Genomic DNA, 23,145 nt, shown 5'->3' with positions numbered 1-23,145 from the left:
GAGCGATAAGGTCGCCCCTGAGCCTCCTCTTCTCCAGGCTGAACAAGCCCAGCTCCCTCAGCCGCTCCTCGTAGGACTTGTTCTCCAGGCCCCTCACCAGCTTCGTCGCCCTTCTCTGCACCCGCTCAAGCACCTCGATGTCCTTCTTGTAGCGAGGGGCCCAAAACTGAACACAGTACTCGAGGTGCGGCCTCACCAGAGCTGAGTACAGGGGGACAATCACCTCCCTAGACCTGCTGGCCACACTGTTTCTGATACAAGCCAGGATAATTATTTCTAGATAATTTTCTTACAGTAAAACTAATTGTGTGGTTTTTCTGTGTGGTTTTGAATACTGAGATACTTCATTGATTTGTGACTGGTTTTCTTTTCTCTGTTTTCAGGCTGGAATGCAGTAAGAAAGACTGGGAGTCTGAATATAAGAAAGAAATTCAGCATCATCAAAAGACATGCGAAATATTGCAGGCAGAAAAAAAGGAGCTTTTAACTCAGCTAGAAGGGTCTCAGAAACTGTTCAAGGAGTCTCAGAATGAACAGCAGAAACTGGAGTCAGAAATCCAGAGCCTGAGAGACCAACTTGCTGACTTGCAGAGTTCCTTTGCCAGATGTGAATTGGTCAGAGAAGAGCTGGAGAGTATGGTCAAGCAGCAAGAGACCAGTATCCAGAATTTTAAATTCAGCTGTGAACAGCTTGAGGCTGATCTGCGGGCTTCCAAGGATTTAACAAATAAACTGCATGAAGAAACCAGTGCCAAAGATCAAAAGATCATTAGTTTGCTGTCTGCCAAGGAAGAAGCAGTTACAGCAGCTCTATCTGAATTACGGCAGCAATATTCTGAAGAAATTACATTGATGGAGGATAGGCTAACAAAGGAGGAAGAAGATAAAAAAGCATTGGAAAATGAGAAGAACAAATTTCTTGACAAACTTGATCATCTCACTGAAAAGATTAAGATAATCAGAGAAGAAAATAAGCAGCAGAAGGCACAATTGGAATCCTTCACCAAATCCATGTCATCTTTGCAAGATGATAGAGATCGTGTACTGAGAGACTACAAGCAACTTGAGGAACGTCATCTTGTTATAATATTGGAAAAAGACCAGCTAATTCAAGAGGCTGCAGCTGAAAATAATAAACTCAAGGAAGAAATCAGAAGTTTTCATAGCCAGATGGATGACCTCAACTCTGAGAATGCCAAGCTGAGTGCAGAGTTGGTGCGGTACAGAGAAGATCTGAACCAAGTAATTTCAATAAAGGACTCCCAACAGAAACAACTTCTCAAAACACAGCTTCAGCGGATCCAGACTCTGGAAAAGGAGAAGGCAATAGTAGAAACACAGCTGAAGGAGTCTGAAAATGCTCAGGATAATCTCAGGAAGTGCATGGAAGTCTTGAGAGAGGATAAAGTCAGTATGTCTCAAGAGGTTGAAACCCTTACTTCCTCTCTGTCCCGGGTACAGAGTGAGATGGCAGCATTATGTGAGGGGGGTCCTATCATTGAGTATCAAGCACAACTGAAGGCCCGGGAGGAAGAGGCACAAGAACTCAATCATAAGCTTGCCCTCTCACAGAAAAGAATAAGGGAACTTGAGGAAGAACTAGTATGTGTTCAAAGGGATGCAGCCAAAAGAGTGGGAGAGGTTGAAGACAGGCTTAAAAAGGAATTAAAGTACCTGCATCATGATGCAGGGATAATGAGGAATGAAACAGAAACAGCAGAGGAGAGAGTAGCAGAGTTGGCACGGGACCTGATGGAAATGGAACAGAAATTCCTTGCAGTTACAGATGAAAACAAAGATCTGAGAGCCCAAATTCAGTCTTTTGGGAAGTCCATGAGCTCTCTTCAAGATAGCAGGGACCAGGCCAATGAAGAGCTTCAAGTTTTGAAACAGAAATACTCTGCAGACTTGGAGGAACAACAGAGTCTAGTGCAGGAGCTTCAGAAAAAGATGGTTCAGTTACAAGAGGATCAAAATTCTACTGCCAGGGACCGAGACACATTGAGATCTGAGCTGACAGAACTGCAGAAAGCCGCTGATGAAAGAGGTCTCTTGGCCCAGATTGAGAAACTTTATAAGAAGCTCAGAGCCAAAGATGATGAGCTTCTCCATTTGTCTTCAGAATTGGAGTGCTCTTCCAACCAAGTCAAATCTTTCTCCAAGGCTATGGCAAGCCTGCAGGATGAAAGAGACCGTCTGCTGAATGAATTGGACAAAACACGTAAGATTGAAGAAGAGAAGCAGCGAGCAGAAGGGAGCAGTTTGACCAGTCCTTCAGAAGTGCAGAGTCTTAAGAAGGCACTGTCCTCCTTGCAGAATGACAGAGACAGATTAGTACGTCCTTGTTTTCTCTTCTTGCTCTTATTTAAAGCTCCGTAGGAGATTAGGATCTTCAGAGGTTGGAAGGGACCTCTGGAAATCAAGTCCAACACCTCTGCTTAAAGAGGGTCAGCTAGAACAGGTTGCCCAAAACAGTGTCCACTTGAGTTTTGAGTATCTCCAGTGGTGGATATTCCACAAGTCCCCTGGCCAACCTGTTCTTTCTTGTATCTGGAAATGGTTTCAAGGATTTGTTGCTTCATCACCTTCCTAGGGATTGAGGTGAGGGTGACCAGCCTGCAGTTTCCCACATCCTCCTCCTTGCCCTTCTTGAAGGTAGGGATGATACTTCTTCCAGTCTTCAGAAACCTCTGCTGAGCACTATGATATTTCAAAGGTAATTGAGAATTGCCAATGACCTCATTGCTTGTGGGTGCACTCCATCGGATCCTATTAAATTAGTATGTGCCATCTATCTTACCCTTTCTGACATAGGGAAACTTATGATTTCATAGTTAACTTTGCAAAGTAATTTCTCTTATTAGTTTCTTTTAAAACGTGGAACCATGGAAGTAAGGTATGTGTTCCCTGTTAGTCTTCCATCTGTGGAAGCTCGTGCATTTGTCTTTGCTATAGTCTGCTAGTAATCTAACACAAGGGTTGGTTTCTCCTCGTGATTTCTGATTCTCAAGACAGGTACGAGACATTGCAAATTCATTTTAACATCCTTGCTTGCATACTTATTGTGTCTGTCTTTGTGTATTCTCTGACACAATGCAGCTCGGTTAGACTTCTAGTTGCTGCTCAGATGACAGACTTTTACCACCGTTTTCGACTGATGCTTGGTCTTAGTTTTCTCTTTGTTCTGTTAATTCACCACATACATGTACTTTGTGATACTGTCTTAAACACTTCTTTTTTTTTATAGAACCACAGAATGGCTCAGGTTGGAAGGGACCTTAAAGATCATCTAGTTCCAACCACCTGCCATGAGCAGGGATGCCTTCCACTAGATCAGGTTGCCCAGGGCCTTGTCCAGCCTGTTCTTGAACACCTCCAGGGATGGGGCATCCACAACCTCTCTGGGCAACCTGTTCCAGTGCCTTACCACCTTCTGAGTGAAGAACTTCCTCCTAACCTCTAATCTAAATCTCCCCTCTTTTAGTTTAAAACCATTCTCCTTTGTCTTGTCATTATCTGAGCAAAAAGTTTTCCTCCATCTTTTTTATAAGCCCACCTTAAGTACTGAAAAGCTGCAATGAGGTCAGCCCGGAGCCTTCTCTTCTTCTCTAGGCTGAACATCCCCAGCTCTCTCAGCTTGTCTTCTTTGGAGGAGAGGTGCTCCAGCCTTCTGATCATCTTCGTGGATCCTCACAAATCCTCACAAAGGACCATTTTTGTCCATTTAATATCTCAGTTACTTGTAGATTTATTTCTCTTCTACTACTGTTTTGTTGAACTTACATACCTGTGTAGCACTGCTAATACTAAGAGAGAGCCTTAGTAGAGAGATCTGGCTCATTAAGTACTTCTACATGTATGTCTCCAGACTCAGTCATGTCATCTAAACCTCAAAAACTGGTTGCAATGTAATGACAACTTATTCTAATTCCAGTCAGAGTAGACTGTTGGAAGGATTTTAGTTCCTCAGTGCCCTAGTTTATACTAAGTACCATCTTCAGGATTTTTTCTTAACCAGCTCCTTCTATCTCACTTTATGGTTTCCTCTGTATACGTAAATTAATGTCGTAGTCCAGGGTCTTTTTGTTGATGTGTGTCAAATCTTCATGAAAGGTCTCAAAACTCACTATGCTGTTATTCACAATAGAATTCTCTGATTTTTATTTTTTTTTTTTCTGAGCATTTCTTAGTAGCCTGTTGTTATCACTGATGTCAATTTCTAGTTTATCTGTCATTTGAATGTGACTTTTTCTCCAGATGCCACAGTGACAAATGTTCTTAAACACTTGGAAATAATAAACATAGCTGCTTGCTCAGTTGTCATGCACACTGATATTTCCCTTTAATTAAAGGTAAGAGAGCTGAAGAATCTGCAGCAGCAATACGTACTAGTTGGGATAGAATCAGCTGAAAACTCTCGCTTAAAGGCACAAGTACAGGAATATCAGCAAGAAGCAGAAAAACAGCACCATCTCCAAGAGCAGCTGGAGCAAGAAAGTATTTTCTACCAGCAGGAGCTCCAGCAGCTTAGGTGAGAATTATCTTCTTACTGTCTCAGAGATGTTAATGTATCATTTCTTTCCAAATGCCATTGTGGGCAGAAGGCAAAGAGAGCATTGAGTTCCTCAGCCTTACATGTGTCTACTGTCACGAAATCACCTGCCCTATTCAGGAGTGGGCACACATTTCCCTTGTTCAGCATTTTACTTAAGGCTTAGGGTGGAGATTTACAACCTGACATACTGGAAGGAAGAGCCTGTGTGAAATAGTTAATGGCCTTTTAATTTTTATTTCCTTCCTCCAGTGGTGGCCAATGTCATCTGCTTCAGAGGAAACTTAAGCTGTTTCTTATATTGGAATTTATTTATATATAATTATAGCACTCTCCGGTCAAAGCTGATAATAGAATGAACACTCTTTATTATCTTTCTGATATCATTGTATAGAAAATACTCATTTTGTATGACTGTCTAATCTTTTGTTTCACTTGCTTTACGTCTTGTATTTGAAAATGTCTATAATTTAAGTCTAGTAAGTTGTCGTCTCTCGTTGGACTAAAATTAATCAAATAGGCTCTGTGCTAAAAATGGGGAAAAAAATGTTTCAGATACTTCAGAGATCCTGAAGAATGACTGCAAGAATGACTGAACCTGGAGTGAAAGGGGAAGGAGGGGGAGAAGCAGGGGCAGTTTGTAGAAAGATGTATGGCTTATCTTTGTCCAAAGTTATATAACAGCTTTTAGTGCTCATTTTCCCTTCCTTGCAAATCTGACCTCCAAACTAAACAAATCTCATTAAGTGTGAAGCAGCTTACAAATTTTATATATCACCTGATAGAAGAAAAGGGTTATTTCTTGGATAGCTTTTACAACACAAGTGATACTAAGGCCCCAAGTCTGCATGTTGTGATCCATGCTGTGGTTCTTGTGCATATGTGACTGAGGCAGTGCTAATGTTATAATGACAAGAGGCATTGTTAATAGCATCCTAGAAAAAAAGCTCTTTGTTCAGCAAGAACAAGACAATGTCCTGGAATATGAAAACTATGAGCCTTGAAAAATCTGCACTGTTGAGCCGAATGGAGAACACTTCCTTAATCACGGAATCACAGAATCATCAAGGTTGGAAGAGACCTCCAAGATCACCGAGTCCAACCTCTGACTTAACACTAACCAGTCCTCCACTGAACCATATCCCTAAGCTCTACATCTAAACGTCTTTTAAAAACATCCAGGGATGGTGACTCAACCACCTCCCTGGGCAACCTATTCCAATGCCTAGCAACTCTTTCAGTAAAGAAGTTCTTCCTAATATCCAACCTACACCTCCCCTGGTACAAATTTAGCCCATTCCCCCTCGTCCTGCCACGAGGCATGTGGGAGAATAGACCAACCCCCACCTCGCTACAGCCTCCTTCAAGGTGCCTGTAGAGTGCGATAAGGTCACCCCTGAGCCTTCTCTTTTCCAGGCTGAACAATCCCAGCTTCCTCAGCCACTCCTTGTAAGACTTGTTCTCCAGGCCACTCACCAGCTTCATTGCCCTTCTCTGGACTCGCTTCAGCACTTGCTTTTAAGGTTCTTATACTTCAGTGGTTTTTGTTTCAGTTTGTCTTCATTACAAAACTTCCTATCTGGCATGTAATAGTGGTAGGAAATAGTTATAATCCTTCTTGTCTCATTCTAAGCTGGGTGCCTGGATGTCATAAGCAATACTAGTAATTTCCTGGTAATTTCCTTTGCATGGTGCTTTGCAGACAAGAGAAAATTACTTGGGAAAAGCAGATCTGCAGCATCAAAGAGCAGTACCTGATGGTCATAGCAGAAAAAGACAAGCAGCTGAGCCATTTACAAAAGATCATGCAAGAAATGAGGCTGCCCCTTACCAAGTTTCAAACTGTAGAGGAGCAGTACCAAAAGAAGGTAAGTAGAAATATATAGATTCTGTACTGCATGGAAATGTGAGGTTTGAAATTCAGCCAAAGTAGCATGTGTTGCTTATATTTAGATCTTGGAGGTCAAAAGTTTTCCAGACTATAGTATTGTATTTAGTTACGTGGCCTTCAAGGGCTATACCAATGTTGTAACTTGAATTGTTGAAAACTTTTAGAAAACTCTCTTTTACTCTCTTTCTTGAAACATTAGGAAAAGTGAATAATAGGAAGAGCATATAAGGTTATGTCAAAGAGATGGGGCTTCATAGGCACCTTTGTTCCTCTGAGCAGTTTGGATCTTCTCAGGTCTTTCGATCTGGCTATTTTAGAGTTGCCTCTTGCACTGTTTTTGAGTCTGAAATCTTATTTTCTGTTTTAGTCCTTTGTAGTTTCGCATTCTAATTTTTAAGTCTTTTACAGAATTTTTATTGTTGTTTGTACTATGACAGGAATCTACAATCCTTACTCAAGCCCAGAGAGGTTGAGGATTGAATGTTGCACTTTCTGCCTTCTTTTCTTCATATGGCAGTCCTAAGAGTGGAATAAGTTGACTGTTTTGCTTGGTTTAGGGAAAGAGACTTCCCTGCTGCATGTGCAGTACCTTAACATTATGAATAAGGAAACCACTCTCCTGACAATATCTGTAACGGTCCAGTGAAAAGCTTTTCTGTTAGTGAAGTAGGGAGGAAACCTTCCCTATCCCTTTGACACACATGCATATACGCAAAGAAAAAGCTAAAACAATGTGCATGTGATATTTTTTTTTTTTCAGTGCTAACCTTTTAGTCTGTGCTGAATGAGAGTAATCAGGTCATTGCTTTGTGGTTTTTCTTGTTTTCCTGTTCTCTTTCATAAAATTTTTTTACTTCCTGTATTGTAGACAACCCTGAGACAGCTTTTGAGAAGGACTCATCCTATGTGCACGTAGAGTGATCGTTCCTAATTGTTTAGCTTTTCAGATGGCTTTTGGGTTATTTCTATTTATTTGCCATTTGCCATCAAGTTCCAGGCCTAGGAATAATGTAGGGCTTTAACCTTGAAGTACTGAAGAGGACTAATATGAGAATGGATTGGCACAATGTTTTTCATTGTACTTTCCCTGGCAGATTTCTCCAGAAGCTCTGAGAGGGGACTTTTCAAGCCTAGAAACAGAGACAAAGCATCTCCAGGCCCAGTTAAGTGACTGCCTGAAAGAACTGCACCAAAAAGAGCTCAGAATTCAGCATTTGAACAGTAAGGTACAAATAATATTTTCTATTCACAGAGTTTGGGCTGAGGAATGTGAGGAAGAGGGTAGGCTTGAATAAGGCTCAGAGAGCAAGAATAGATCTTTCTGGTTTTGTGGGCATTCACTGAAGCAAACACAGAATCAGAAATATTAGTTAGGAGAGACCTCTGGAGATGATCTAGTACACCCTTCTGGTGCTCAAAGCAGCACTGTCAGGAACATTAGATCAAGTCATCCATGCCCTTCCCTAGCCAAGTGGTAAAAACCACCAAGAACAGATATTCCAGAACCTCTCTCGGTCCTTGTCCAATGCTGCTCTACAATTTTAATGAAAATGTTTTTTCTTAATGTCCAGCTTGACTTCTCTAAGCCACAGTCTATGGTCTGTTGTTATATTTTTTGCCACTACCAAAAAGAGTTTTGATCTGCCTGCTTTACAACTCCCTTTAAGGTAACTGTAAAAGACTGTAAAATCACCCTTTAGCCTCCTTTTACCAGGATGGAGCAGCTCCGCTCTCACAGGCATCACATGCTTCAATCCTTTGACTGTCACTGTAGCCTTTTTCTGGACTTTCTGTCCATTTTGAAACAAGGACCCAACACTAATAACCATGTTCCAGGTGCAGTCTTACTGTTACCAAACAGATCAGGTAGTAGCATTCCTCAGTCTGCTGGCCTTACTTCTCCTAATGTAACCCAGGATACAATTTTCCTGGTCCGTAGTGAGAGTGTCCTCTTGGCTTGTATTCAGCTGGGCAGCTGCTGTAATTCCCTTGTCTTTCACAGCAGAGCTGTTGCCTTGACAGGCTCTTCCTATCCTGTATTGATGCATGGGTTTTGCCTCAGGTGCAGAAGTTTGCACTTCCCTTTATTGGACTAAAGATTTCTGTTGGTACAAGGTCCCTCTAGATTGAAGTTTCAGTCTTTGTTATGTCAGCCAATCCCACAAATTCAATATTGACTGCAAATTTCCTGATGCTGTACTGTGTCAATTTATGTTGCTGTCAGTACTTAGCAATATGTACCTCAAGCAGGCCAGAGGAGTATTCTGTCCATTGCTGTCTGTCAAGCCATTGACCACTACCTTTGAGTCCAACCAATTTTGGGCCTATGTAGCAGTTCATTTGTCTAACTGATAGCTAGATGAAGGGTTAGGGGGGGAAGGGGAGAGGGAGTGAAGGGAAGCAGGGGAAGGAGGAAGAGTGAGAAAGGCAGCAATAAAGCTTCCATAGATTTGTCAGTGATAAAATGATGACTAGGGAAATTGCAGGCCCTCTCCAGAAGGAAATGGGAGACCTAGTTATCCAGCATACAGAGAAGGCGGCCGAGGTACTCAATGACTTTTTTGCCTGTCTTCAGGCAAAGCTGCACCAAGTTGCAGAAAGTAAAGGTATGCTGGAAATTTTAGCCACAAGCTACTGTTGGAGATTGTCACTGGTGTATGAACCTTAGAAATGTACAATGTGGTAATACCTATGTTCCCACTAGAATTATTAGCCTCAGTTACACAGAAAATTTCACTTTCACAAAAACATTTGAGTTCTTTACTCAACAGTTGTCTTCTCTTCTCAGCTCTCTCAGGTATTTGAAGAGAAAAATGCCCTCTCCCTCCAGCTGCGTGGTAGCAGTCGAAACATCAGTGATAGTCACCAGCACTACAATGAGGTTCTGAACCGCTGCTTGGTGCTTGAAAGGCAGCTCCAGGAGCTGCAGTCTGCAGACAAGAGCATGGTAAGAGTCTTCCTCTGGGTGCAAGAGAGTGCAAAACTTACTGCAGATGGCTCCACTCAGCATGCAGCATTGTAGCTAGTTTCTATCATCTTTCAGTGCCCTATGCTATATATTCATACTATCTCTCAGGAGTCTTTTACAACAGATGCAGCTCCTGGAGCACCCCAAGAAAAGAATGAGCCTGGAGGGAGTTACACACCTGAACTACAGGAGTTGCAGCTGAGGTAAAGAAAACCTAAGAAACTTTGGGGCCAGGAAGAGTGTTAGTCCTGATGGAGATCTTCAGGGTGAAAAGAGCACAGTTGAGTTACATTTGTCAGAGCTTTCAACAGCTCATTTCCACCCTAGGACTTTGTTGAAGTGGAGGTACTGTCACATGCTTGACAGCTATATTTAGTTGTTTCTTTGCATAGAACTTCAAACAGTAAAGAGACAACGTTCAGTAGCAATTCTGGTTCACCATTACCAGCCGAACTACCATCTTTGATTTGATGGGCTGGTTCCTCAGTAGCTGCCGAAGTATATTAATTTGGCCTAGTATCCATGTTGTGAGTTGTTAGCCTGGTCTCACTGTTGTTGCTAGTATGTCTGGAGTTGAAACTTAGCACATGATTCATTGTGCCCTTTCAAAACAGTTAGCAGAAGGTGGGGTCATGGATGACAAAGCCAAGAAGCTCCTTCCAGATGTGACACAGAATCTTTAAGAGACTTATATTCTCACTCTTTATTTCCAAATAATTTAAATATATTCATGAAAAATACCCATTTTCTGTGTAAGTGGAAGGGAGTTGGAATCTGTTCACATACTGCATTATTGAATAGAAACAGAATAGTCTGTGAATTAGACCATTTTTTCACATGTGCTTGGTTATTTTCTGACAGGTTGTCTGAAACTGAAAATTTACACAGCAGCACAAAGCAAGATCTGAGGTATTTAGAGGAGCAACTGGAGGAAGAACGGGATCGTCGTATTGCTGTAGAGGAAGCACTCTCTGCAGCACAGGATCAGATCAGGAGGTGAGGGAGCTTGACCAAATGAGCAGTATTACCGTAAGAGTATGGTGATCATAGCTCTTTGTTCATTTCTGCACTTCATTACATTCATGTGTTCAACATGACATTCAACAATGTTTTTAATGTATTTAATAATGTGACAGGTATAACAGATTTGGCATTGCCATTGATAAATACACTTACTGCAGTAGTGCTAATATATTATAATAGCACCAACAAAATTCTATCCTGTTTATTCCTCAACAAAGGGTAAAGGCACAGAGCTTATCAAGAAGATGTCCCTGTCTTGGTGGAGGAGAAAGGTCACATCCTCTTCTACGTTTAGAATTTCTTCTCCCCCGCCCAGCTCTTCACTCTAACTTCATCTTTTCTTTTTTTTTTTTTCTTTTTTTTTTTTCTTTTTTCTTTTTTCTTCTCCTATACATGTACACTAACTCCTAACACTCTTTTATATCCTAACCTTATCTATTATCTCTTCCTTTCTTGGGGTGACGTTTAGCGTGATTTGGGTAAAGTGTTGAGTACTATAATCATACATGGTTAGCATGTACTTCTTTAAGCTCATTATCATATTCGGGGGTGTGAACTTTAATATTAATGTTACACATAATGAAGCAAAAGGTTACACTCTTGGACTGTGGCCCTTAAGATTCTGCTCTGCTGCCAAAGCAGGGCCATCCCACCAACACAAGACTCCCTCCTTCAGCAACCTCTCATCAAGCTTGCGGACCTCCAACCACAAAGTTTGTATAAGAGATAAACTAGAACAAGATGCTCAATTCCCCTTTGCCCATGGCTTGTGCTTCTCAGAACAAGTATGACTGTTCTCTACGCTGTTGGACATTGAAATGACTAGGCTGTGTCTATCCTTCAACTGTAGACAAAGATTGAATGAGACAACTGAGTGAAGACTCACATAAGACAAATTCTGACTAGAAATGACAGTTTTCTTAATGAATTATATTAACTATTGGAAAATATAATTTGGATATGAGAATTGGATGAAGACAAAAAAGGAGTTCTCAGGTATTTCATAGAATCATAGAAAGGTTTGGGTTGGAAGGGACCTTAAAGATCATCTAGTTCCAAACCCCTTGACATGCACTGGGATGCCACCCCATAGATCAAGCTGTCCTGCGCCTTGTTCAGCCTGGTCTTGAACACCTCCAGGGATGGGACATCCACAGCTTCTCTTGGGCAACCTGTTTCAGTGCCTCACCACCCTCTGAGTGAAGAATTTCCTCTTAACATCTAATGTGGGAAGCCTGGCTGGAGGTGAAGACTGAGGCAAAGAAGTTGTTGAGTACCTCAACCTTCTCCATGCCTGTTGTTATCAGGTTTTTGTTGTTGGTGGTTGTTTTTTTTGTTTATTTGTTTATTTTTGTTGCGGTTTTTTGTTATCTTTTTTCTTATCAGAGGGGGAACATTCTCCTTGGCCTTTCTTTTCTGGCCTATGTACCTATAGAATCCCGTCTTGTTATTTCTTGCATCCCTTGCCAAGCTCATTTCCATCTGTGCATTGGCTTCCCTTACCCCATCCTTGCCCATCTGGACAGCATCCCTGTACTCTTCCAGGACACATGTCCCTGCTTCTACTGCCTTTGCATTTCTTTCTTCCACCTCAGTTTGACCCACAGGTCTTTGCATAGTCATCCCAGTTTCTGTCCTTCCTGCCTCTCTTCTTACACAGAATCACAGAATGGTTGAAGTTGGAAGGGATCTCTGGAGATCCTCTGGTCCAACCCCACTGCCAAGCAGGGTCACCTCGCATATGTTGCACAGGATCTCATCCAGGTGGGTTTTGAATATCTCCAAAGAAGGAGACTCTGGGCAACCTGTTCCAGTGCTCTGTCACCCTTACAGTAAAGAATGTTTTCTCATATTCAACCAGAACTTCCCATGTTTCAGTTTGTGCCTGTTGCCTTTTGTCCTGTTACTGGCTACCACTAAAAAGAGTCCAGCCCTATCCTCTTGACACCCTCCCTTCAGATATTTGTACACATTGATAATATTCCCTCTCAGTTTTCTCTTCTCCATGCTAAACAGACCCAGCTCTCTCTCTCAGCTTCTCCTCATATGAGAGGTGCTCCAGTCCCCTCATCATCTTCACAGCCCTCTGCTGGACTTGCTCCAGGAACTCTCCCTCTTGTACTGGGGAGCCCAGAACTGGGCACAGTACTCCAAGTGAGGCCTCACTAGGGCTGAGAAGAGGGGCAGGATCACCTCCCTCAACCTGCTGGCAACACTCTTCCTATTACACCCCAGGATACCACTGGCCTTCTTGGCCACAAGGACACAGTGCTGGCTCATGGTAAACCTGCTGTCCACCAGGACTCCCAGGTCCTTCTCCATAGGGCTGCTTTCTAGCAGGTCAGTTCCCAACCTGTGCTGGTGCATGGGGCTATTCTGCCCTTGGTATACCTGCATTTGCCTTTGTTGAACTTCATGAGATTCCTCACCACTGAACTCTCCAGCCTGTCCAGGTCCTTCTGAGTGGCAGCACAGCCCTCTGGTGTATCAGCCACTCCTCCCAGTTTTGTGTCATCCACAAACTTGCCGAGGATGCACTGTATTCCATCCTCCAGGTCATTGATGAATAAGTTGAACAGGACTGGACCCAATACAGACCCCTGGGGGACACCACTAGCTACAGGCCTCCAACTAGACTCAGCATCACTGATCATAACCCTCTGAGCTCTGCCATCCAGCCAGTTCTCAATCCACCTCACTGTTCACTCATCCATCCCACACTTCCTGAGCTTGCCTATGAGTATGTTATGGGAGACAGTGTTGAAAGACTTACTGAAGTCAAAGTAGACAACATCCACTGCTCTGCCATCATCCACCCAGCTAGTCTTTCCAGCATAGAAGGCTATCAGGTTGGTGTCCTGGTTTCAGTTAGAACAGAATTAATTAACACCAAGGCTATGCTGGTCTGAGTATCCCAAGGATATTCAATATCTTGGAGGACTATTGTAGCAAGCTCGGAGGGTAAGAGGGTGGTGAAGGAGGAAGGCAGAGTGATCCAGGAGGATACAGGGGTGGTGAAGGAGAAAGGGAGAGTAATCAAGTAAGAAAAAATATCTTCCCCTTTCCCCTCCACAGATTGACTCCCTAATGGAAAAAAGCAATAGGTATAATTGCTAATAGTTTCCAAGATACAGTTTCCAAAATACAGAGTCGATGATGTTACTGAGTACAAATACCAAGTTAGAGTCATGACCAGATATCTCATCGTCTCATAAGCCATTGCTACAACACTCAGTACCATAATGATCTGAAACCAGGGCCCGGAGAGGATAAACAACATGACAGAGAGCAAATACGGAAAATAATGTACTATAATACTCAATTTGGAAAACAGGCGCAGCAGAGTTGAGATTAAAGCAATCAGCATTAGGACAAGTGACTATTAAGCAGGTCTAATACTTACACCAATTTTAGTTTAACACACTCTGGTCACATCTGCCGTTATCTCAACCTTTCGGGCCCCACGTTGGGCGCCAAAAAGACTGTCGTGGTTTAACCCGGCTGGCAGCTAAACACCACGCAGCCGTTCACTCACCCTCCCCCCTCCCTCTCTGGGACGGGGGAGAGAAATGGAAAGTGAAGCCCGTGAGTTGAGATAAAGACAGTTTAATAAGACAGGAAAATAATAATAACAAAATAATAACAATAATAATAATAATAATAATAATAATAATAATACAATGGTGATAATAGGAAAATAATAATAATATGTACAAACAAGTGATGCACAATGCAATTGCTCACCACCCGCTGACCGATGCCCAGCCTAACCGAGCAGTCCAGCCCCCTTCCCCTGGCTAGCCACCCCTATATATTATTTAGCATGACGTCAGATGGTATGGAATACCCCTTTGGCTAGTTTGGGTCACCTGTCCTGGATCTGTCCCCTCCCAGCTCTTACTGCACCCCCAGCCTGCCCATTGGCAGGACAGAGCGAAAGGCTGAGATGTCCTTGGCTTGGTATAAGCACTGCTCTGCAACAATTAAAACATCGGGGTGTTATCAGCACTCTTCTCATCCTAAGCCAAAACACAGCATTCCACCAGCTACTAGGAAGAAAATTAATTCTGTTCTAACTGAAACCAGGACAGTTGGTCAAGCATGATTTCCCCTTGGTGAACCCATGCTGACTACTCTTGATCACCTTCTCCTCCATGTGCTTGGAGATGACCTCCAGGATGAGTAATTCCACCACTTTTCCAGGGATGGAGGTGAGGCTGACTGGCCTGTAGTTTCTTGCCATTTTTGAAGACTGGTGTCACATGGGCTTTCTTCCAGTCCTCAGGCACCTCTCCTGTTCTTCATGACTTTTCAAAGATGATGGACAGTGGGCTAGTAATAACATCCGCCAGCTCCCTCACCACTCATGGATGCATCCTATCTGTGCTCCTGGATTTGTAGGTGTCAAGTCTGTCTTAGAGATCTCTGACCTGATCCTCTTTGACCAAGGGAAAGTCCTAATTTCTCCAGACTTCCTCCCTTGTCTCTAGGACCAGAGATTCCTGAGGGCTGGTCTTAGAAGTGAAGACATTCAGCAACGAAGGCATTCAGTAATTCTGCCTTCTCTGTATCTTTTGTCACCAGGGCATCCACCTCATTAAGCAGCAGGCTCACATTTTTCTTAGTCTTCCTTCTGCTATTAATATATTTGAAAAAGCTCTTCTTGTCCTTGGCACCCCTTGCCAGATTTAACTCCAAACGGACCTTGGCCTTCCTTGTTGCATCCCTGAATCCTCTGACAGTGTCCCTATATTCTTCCCAAATGGCCTGTCCCATTTTCTACATCCTGTGTATTTCCTTCTTCCATTTGAGTCCTTCCAGGAGTTCCTTGCTCATCCAAGCAGGTCTCCTGCCCCCTTTACTTGCCTTTTTGCTCATAGGAATATATAGTTCTTGAGCTTAGAGAAAGTGATGCTTGAATACTCACCAGCTCTCTTGGACCTTCTGACTCATTCCTTGGATTGGACTTGGATTCCTCCAAGTAGGTCCCTAAAGAAGCCAAAGTTAGCTCTCCTGAAGTCCAGGGTTGTAATACTATTTCTTGCCCAGCTTCCTTCTTGCAAGACCCTGAACTCTGCTATCTCATGGTCACTGTAGCCAAGAGTGCCCCCAGCCTTCACATCTCCAACAAGCCCTTCTCTGTTTGTAAGCACAGTATTCACCAGCGCACCTCTCCTCGTTGGCTCCTCGACCACCTGCATCAAAAAGATACCATCAGTGCGCTGCAGGAACCTCCTGGACTGTTCGTGCCTCGCTGCATGGTCTTTTATACATACAGGGGGATGGAGAGTTCTTGTACTCTGATAAAAACATCCTTAAAGAGTTGCCAGCTCTGTTCAGCTCTTTTGTCCCTAAGGACAGTGTTCCAGGGGATCTCATCCACTAGATCTTTAAATAGCTCAAAGTTTGCTCTTCAGAGATTCAGGGTTCTGACTTTGCTCTTCTCCGGGCCCGTATTCCTCAAGATCACAAACTCAACCAGGGCATGGTCACTGCAGCCCAGACTGCCACCAATGTTAACCTTTTTAATGAGTTCATCTGCATTGGTGAGCACCAGGTCCAGTAACGCTTGTCTTCTGGTTGATTTGTCTAATACATCAACCAGAAAGTTATGCTCAATGCACTCTAGGAATCTCCTGGATTACTTACAGCCTGCTGTGTAGCTTTTCCAGCAGACATCCGAGTGGTTGAAGTCCCCCATCAGGATGAGAGTGTGTGAGCATGATGCTTCTTGTAGGTGAAGCAAGAAGTCCTCATCAACAGGCTCCTCTTGATCAGTTGGCTTGTAGTAGACCCCAGCCACAAGGTACTCTTTACTGGTCTGGTCCTTAACTTTTCCAAATCAATCCATTCCCTAACACAGAGGGCAAGACCCAATATTTCCAAGGGTTTTGTCTCTTCAGTAAGCACCTATCTGTCTTGGGCAAAACAAACTTGAGGAATTTCACTGAATTTAAATTTATTGCCAATGAACATAAACTTTGGGTGTTGAGAAGCAATTAATATAGGGTAAACACTTCTCCCTACCCTCAGCTCAATTTCAGTGTAGACACTTCTCCCCCTTTCCTAGTCCTCACTCCTGTTTGCACCTTACATTATACTCATTCCCTTCAGTGAGGCAAAAGGCAGCACAAGAGGATGGAGTCAGTATGCAATGATTTCTTTCTGCAGCTCCTTGCTTCTTACTTATTTCCTCTGCTCTGCTGCGGGTTCCTTTACTGACCTGTCGTGATCCAAAAGGAGAAGGAAACTGCCCGACTCAATGATCATAATGATCGTAACAGTGAGTTTGTAGGATTCTGTGATACACGAGGACACACAGGCTTTATTCACTAAGGATTTCTATTTATTACTAATCAACGTGAATCACCACTATCAAGAATGCTATGATTAATCAGGCAAATACGTATGGAATTGTATTTCTGACAAAACTGATTGATGTCACTTTGGGGGAAAAAATAAATACGTCCTTCTCTAGTTGGACCTTCCCTTCTGTACTGAAGATACACTGTTGGTGTTCAAGAAGTGTTTGGACAATGTTCTTAAGGTGTATGGTTTAACTGTTAGGTTGCCCTGTGTGGAGTCAGGATTTGGACTCGATGGTCCTCATGGGTCCCTTCCAGCTGAGGAGATTCTATGATTCTAAGATGAAAGATAGATACCAAGCTATTACAGATATTACCAGGAAGCAAGCATGCATAGATATACATATATGCAACAAGTGTCAAGGATGTAGTACCAATTAATAGTAATATCACTTAGGAGTAGTAGAAATGCAATTTGAGGTAAGAAAATCAGTAATGTAACAGCAGATATGATTTGGGAGTAATTATAGGTTTTACAAAGTTATCAGTATTACTGTGACAGTGAAAATACTTATGACAAACTTATCAATACTTTGACAGTAAACAGACTTACAATAGGTTACCCTTATCAATTCTAGACTTATGACAGATTATATACATACATATTCATATAATTACCAGTACTGAATGCATCAAGCAGATCCTAAAAGGGAACAAAGGAAGGGGATGGTGGTAATATCAATAAAACAATTCTCAAGACTGACTACCAAACAGGTCAAAAACGAAACAATTTCCCAAAATACAGACAACCCTAAGGGGCCCAGAAAGGGAATAAAGTAACAGAGTCACACTTCAAAGTTGAAGTGTCACCACTTGAGGAGTATTAGGGGGTTTAGGAGTATACCTGGTCAAGTCACAAAGTTAACCTAAAGTTCCAGCAAAGCTTCAACCTGTTTAAGGAGGGAAAAGGGAACAAAGGAAACAAAGAGAAGTTTCTCAAAGAGAAAAACTGTCTTGGGTGAAAATCAAGCCCATTTTATACTATTAAGACATAAGAAGGAGTAGGACAGCATGGTTATGCAAGCAACAGGTGCTGTTAGTAGTGGTCTTCTTCCTGAGAGAGTCAATAAATAAAATTTCTTGTTTCTGTTATTTTGCTTTAAACTAAAGCTTATTTCTCACATCAATTCGCACTTTCTCAGATGATAAGTTGTTCTCCTTTTCTTGTTTTGTACTGATCAACGGAGTGGTATCTCAGGATGCTTCCCCATTATGAGTTATTCAGCCACACTTCAAGGATGTTGGTTCCCAGGCTCATTTAATTAGGCCAAGAGACAAGTTCTTGGGCTTGGCTCTCAAGTTGTCAGACCTTTTGTTATTACAGTCAGGTTACCCCCATTACTGCTCCCACCATGGCTGCAGGCTATTTAGGGGAGTACCTGCTCCAGTGTAGCTTCCTCCATAGGCCACTGTCCCTTTGGGGATGTAGCTACTCCAGCATGTTCCTGTCTTTGAGCCACAGTCCTAGACATACCTTCTCCAGCATAGAGTGTCTCCTTACAAGAGTGAATCTCCGTCTGTGTCACCCAGAATGTTCCTTTCCACATACCACCTCCTGTATCTTCTTCTGTGTCCACATGTCCTCCTCCTGCCCCTATGAGCTACCACCCTTTCTTTAAATAAGCAAACACACAATATGTTCTTCTGATGTTTTGGCATGCAGTGAGGTGTCATCAGCCATTGCCAAGCCAGATGAAAACATCTGTCAATGGCACAGGGCAATTCATGGCTTCCTACCACACAGTCTCCCTCTGCAGCTCCCTGTTACCAAAACCTTGCTGTTGATGCCCACTTTATCTCCGGTTACTTGACAGGTACCATTACAGTCAGTAGAGAAAAGGAGTCTGACATACACTAGATGTTAGGATTAGGCAGTGTGAGTCACATGCCTGTTTCTTGTCATTGACTATAAAAGTATTTTTTGTCACTTAACTTGTTTGTAGGTAGTGTTTTAGATTGGATATTAGGAAGAACTTCTTTACTGAGAGGGTTGTGAGGCATTGGAATGGGCTGCCCAGGGAGGTGGTGGAGTCACCATCCCTGGAGGTGTTTAAAAAATGCTTAGATGTTGAACTTGGCAATATGGTTTAGTGGAGGACTTGTTAGTGTTAGGTCAGAGGTTGGACTCGATGATCTTGAGGTCTCTTCCAACCTAGACGATTCTGTGATTTTGTGATTCTGTGATACTTGAGCTGCATGCATCTCCTAGAGGTTTATTTAAATCTCACTGTTGGAATCTTTTACAACAAAACATTGGCTTTCTTTCTGACACAAATGCTGATTCTGACAAAAAATAATGGTCTAGATAGAAGAATTCTGGATTAATTTTCCTGGTTGTTCCACAACTCAGATAACCTTTGCTATTTCTAGCATTGAAATCTATGAAAACCTCCTACAACTGATTTCACTTCACTAACACTAACCCAAAGATTTGATGGTGCTGCTTGTGCATTTCATCCTTTAATAGTATTTTACCAGTCTTGAAGATCTGTTACTGGGAAATAGTTAGCAACAACCAGCATTGTTGGGATCTAAGCTGGCTTCCAAAATATTTTAATGGAATTTAAGATAATTAAATCATATGCCCTGTCTTCTTTCAAATCACATGCTATTAAATTTCACTTGAAAGCCCCCATGCAGAACACAGACACCTCAGTTAAGTTAGAGATTGAAATTCCCGAAGAGAAAAAGCAGCACCAAAAAGAAATCAAGAGTTCGGAATTTGTAGGACATAAATTAGGAGAGAAAGGACTTCACTGCCAACAACTGAACTTCCCTCTACTGGTGAGGAATGGTAATCTGTGCATCATGCAACATGGAAATTTTCCATTTTTCTCTGACTTTGGACACAGAAAGAGGCTACACTGAGCAAGTGTAACAATTATGGATACAATAATGCAATATACCAACTCTGTTACATTTTCACTAGCCTACAGAAAATCAGGCAATAATTTAATTTTGAAACCATATTTAATGAAATAAAAGAGGATTGCTGCTACTTGCATCACCCAATCCTTGTACTCGTTGATTTAACATTTGTTTGTTTGTTTCTGTGGCAGGCTGCAGTCAAGTGAGTGGACATCTTCCTTAAGCGGTAGCATTGATATGACTCCAGGTCATGAGCATTCCTTGCTGATTGATTCCATGGATAATAGTTTCAGCAAAGTAAGAATTTTCATTCACAGCTGTCAATAATGTGAATCTTGGCTGATGTAAGAAAAGGTGAACTGAAAACTGTGAATCAATAGCAGCTAAATCCTTCTGTAGGCATATTTAGGTCTGTAAAGGTCTGGTAGGTTTCTGCTCTTGGCTTGCTCTGCTTTCCATGCCAAAAGCCTCATACTAATTGTTTCTCTGCTACAATCTGCAGAAACAGAGTAAATTTCAGAAGCCACTGAAATGTAGAACAGCATTGTTTGTGCCCAGAATCTGGTCCCAGGTTCCTTGTGGCATAGTCAAGGCCCCAGTGGTGAGCAACAGGCAAAGTCTGTGCAAACATCTTACATACAAAGTATACATGTTACTGGCCCAGCATCTGCAATGTCTGGAGAGCCTGACCTTTTATTTAGCAACCATCTCAGTTTTCCCTCAGTCACTATCTTTCAGCCTGTGTCAGGCTGGGATCCAAAGTGGAGAGATGCTTTTTCACTGTACTGAATAAGAGTCTGACAGCCACTTGTTCAGTTTTGCTAAGGAATAAGCCCTGCTGAAGAGCTTGGCCTCTTATCTCTTCAGCATTTGGGGTTGGTGCTCCCAAGAGCAGCAACGCTAGAAGTAGGGCAAGACCCACAACTGGATGGAACCCTTTACTAATGCTGGAGGTTTGTCACTAGAATAGACAGTTTTCTCTTTGTTATGGAAAGTTGCCAGCAGATGTTACATTGTCTGAGGATTCCTTGAAGGCCTCTGTAGTATAAGATCGCAATAGGGCGGCGCATTCAACAGGATGCAAAGTCAGCTGCAAGGATGAAAGATCTCATCAAATAAATAACCATTCTCTTCTTTTAGCCCAGAGGATGGGTGAATCAGGATTCCTAATAGTTTGAGTCTCTAGCAGAGAAGTACCATTGATCAATTTGTTTGTATTTCACTGGGAAGGGCTAGAAATTTGTAGAGAGAAAATGTTAGGGGGAAACATTCTGCATTCTGTTGTCCTTTCTTGTTTGAAATTAGAGAGAGATAGTTCATGAGAAATCTGAAGAGAGCAGGTTTTCTGGGTAAACCTGAAAATAGGAAAGGGGAGTATTTCACTGAGGATTGGCTCTAGAGGTCGAATCTGACATTGAAATGGGTTTGGGAAAATTTGTGCTTATTTAGATTAAACAATCTTATCTTTGTGGTATGGAGAACTTTTGGTGAAGGTAGCTAGGGATTTAGCCATTCCTAATACTGATTGGTCTCTCTTTTTCTCTTCCAGACTCGGAATATTGTTGGACTACGACGCTTGTTACGCTCTCTTTTCCGTTCCCGGACCCACTTGCCTCTGCTAGTGGCCATGTATCTGCTTGCTCTCCATGCCCTGCTCTTCCTGTGCTTTACAGGCCACCTATGAACAGAACAACAGCCTTTTCTTGAGCCACGGTCCTCTGTGTAATTCCTGAGCCTGTACTCCCTATCCACCAGGTAGCTGTAACCAGCACACCTCCCAGAAGCCTTCCCTTTCCAAATCAGCCATTAAGGGGCAGCACCACCCAGCAACCTGAACACAAGTTGCTTGCTGTCTGAATATGCAGCTATTTGAAATGCATATCCTAAGGAGGTTGTGGACACTTTCAGGAATATGAATTTCAAAATCATGCTTCCTGCTCAGTTGTATTGCCTATTGAAACAGGGACAAAATTAGTATGTTTGGACCTACTGAGCACTTAGTTTAAAAACAGTTGTATGTCTGCTCTGACAGGCTTGTAAAATAATGTCAGAGATGTAATTATTGAAAAGGAATAGGAGGAAGAAACGGTTTAGCTCCAAGTTAATAACCTTGCTGCTTATAGCATTAGTGTACCTCTTACTGAAGAGGGAAAGTGCTTGCATACTTCTTGAAAAGAGAGCAGCCATACTCTTGCATTCTGCTCCACTGTACCCTTGTCACAAGATTAAACCTGTAGAGGCTGTGTTGAAGGGTTCCATAATGTGGTATGTGGGTCCAAATCAAATGCAGAAGAACTTAACTATAACTGTTCCCTATGTGCTGGGGAATGGAAGAGTTCTGAGGTCTTTGGCATCGTTGCTTTAAGAAAAGCGTGTAGAATACTAATTGTGATCATTGGACTTGTTTGACTAAAGCAAACTGATGTAAATGGACTTGATTAAATAGGATACACGAAAAGCTGTGCTTTTCTAAAGAACTCCTGAAAATGTCCTGGAGTTGAGACAGTGCCCTCTTCCAAAGGGAGAATGTTGAATGCAAAGATAGTGCTAGTTCAGTTTCTTTTCAAAGACTAAGCCATCGCTCTGTTCAGAGTACTTGCCAGAAGGATTGTATCTGCCTTTTGCTGGACTATTCATGTTTGCATTTTTTCACATGGGAAGTAGAGAGTTCTTTTGATATTGCTGGTAACCTAAGAGTCTCTAGTCACTGAATAAACTCTGTTTGAGGATGGATTGAATTCATCATTGTAGCTCAAATAATTAGATCTCTGGCAGAACACTGGCACAAAATAGCCATTTTTGCACTATCCTTGATGATTTGTGTGAATTTCCTCAACTACATAAAATTCTGCGACCAAATACTTTGCCTATAGCTTCCCAGGGCATGTGCTCCTGTATATAATAAAGATTATTTTTCAGATGGAAGTTGTGTAACGTTGTCATGTAAATGTCAGAGGTCTCTTGAGGGTGTAGTGCTGCTATAGAATGCCTTTTACAGGACCACCATGGAACTGTATGTCACTTTTTTTGTACACTTGCTTGTGTGTTATTTACAGAAGATATGTTTCTTCATATTATTTGAACATCCATGGAGATGACCTTTTCTGCTATCTCACTTACCATCCTTTTTCCACTTTATCTGTAATGACCAAAGAAGGAAAGAGGCATTTAGTTTTGAAAGCAATTCCAATAAATCTGAAGATCTGCTTGGGCTTACTTCTGTTTATACTTACGTAAATTTAACTGAGCTCTGCACCCTGTTAAGAGTTGTACAACCCCCAAGAAAGTCAGGGGCATTAGCATCAGCAAGATGGAAATATGCCACTAACTTAGGTGGGACTAGTTAGAACATACTGTTCTTTTTCAGCTTTGTAGCCAAAGACAGGTACATTTGTTAATATTCACTACTATAATCTAACTACCATTAGAACAAAAGTTAGTAATACGGTAAATAGGGTATTGTAAGACTGTATATGAT

The 23,145-nt window shown here is 42.2% G+C and overlaps 1 protein-coding gene across 5 annotated transcripts in view; it reads left to right on the top strand.

Annotated features, from left to right (window-relative positions):
• Nucleotides 1-22,592, top strand: part of GOLGB1 (golgin B1) — a 68,411-nt gene extending 45,819 nt beyond the window's left edge. For 4 of the 5 annotated variants that reach the window (XM_084507056.1, XM_084507054.1, XM_084507055.1 and 1 more), the window contains 9 exons: nucleotides 384-2,334; nucleotides 4,353-4,531; nucleotides 6,255-6,420; nucleotides 7,538-7,669; nucleotides 9,232-9,390; nucleotides 9,520-9,614; nucleotides 10,273-10,407; nucleotides 19,859-19,964; nucleotides 21,217-22,592. In XM_084507056.1, the coding sequence (XP_084363182.1) occupies nucleotides 384-2,334; nucleotides 4,353-4,531; nucleotides 6,255-6,420; nucleotides 7,538-7,669; nucleotides 9,232-9,390; nucleotides 9,520-9,614; nucleotides 10,273-10,407; nucleotides 19,859-19,964; nucleotides 21,217-21,351 (3,058 nt within the window). In that variant the 3' untranslated portion in view covers nucleotides 21,352-22,592. The remainder of the gene's footprint in view (nucleotides 1-383; nucleotides 2,335-4,352; nucleotides 4,532-6,254; nucleotides 6,421-7,537; nucleotides 7,670-9,231; nucleotides 9,391-9,519; nucleotides 9,615-10,272; nucleotides 10,408-19,858; nucleotides 19,965-21,216) is intronic. The other variant, XR_014688807.1, reaches the window with a different exon arrangement.
• Nucleotides 22,593-23,145: the final 553 nt, after the last annotated feature.

Source organism: Aythya ferina (genome assembly GCF_964211825.1).
Source record: "Aythya ferina genome assembly, chromosome: 1".
Classification (NCBI taxonomy): Eukaryota; Metazoa; Chordata; class Aves; order Anseriformes; family Anatidae; genus Aythya; species Aythya ferina.
Note: the sequence above shows the minus strand (reverse complement) of the source record. Positions and strands in the feature narration are given on the sequence as shown.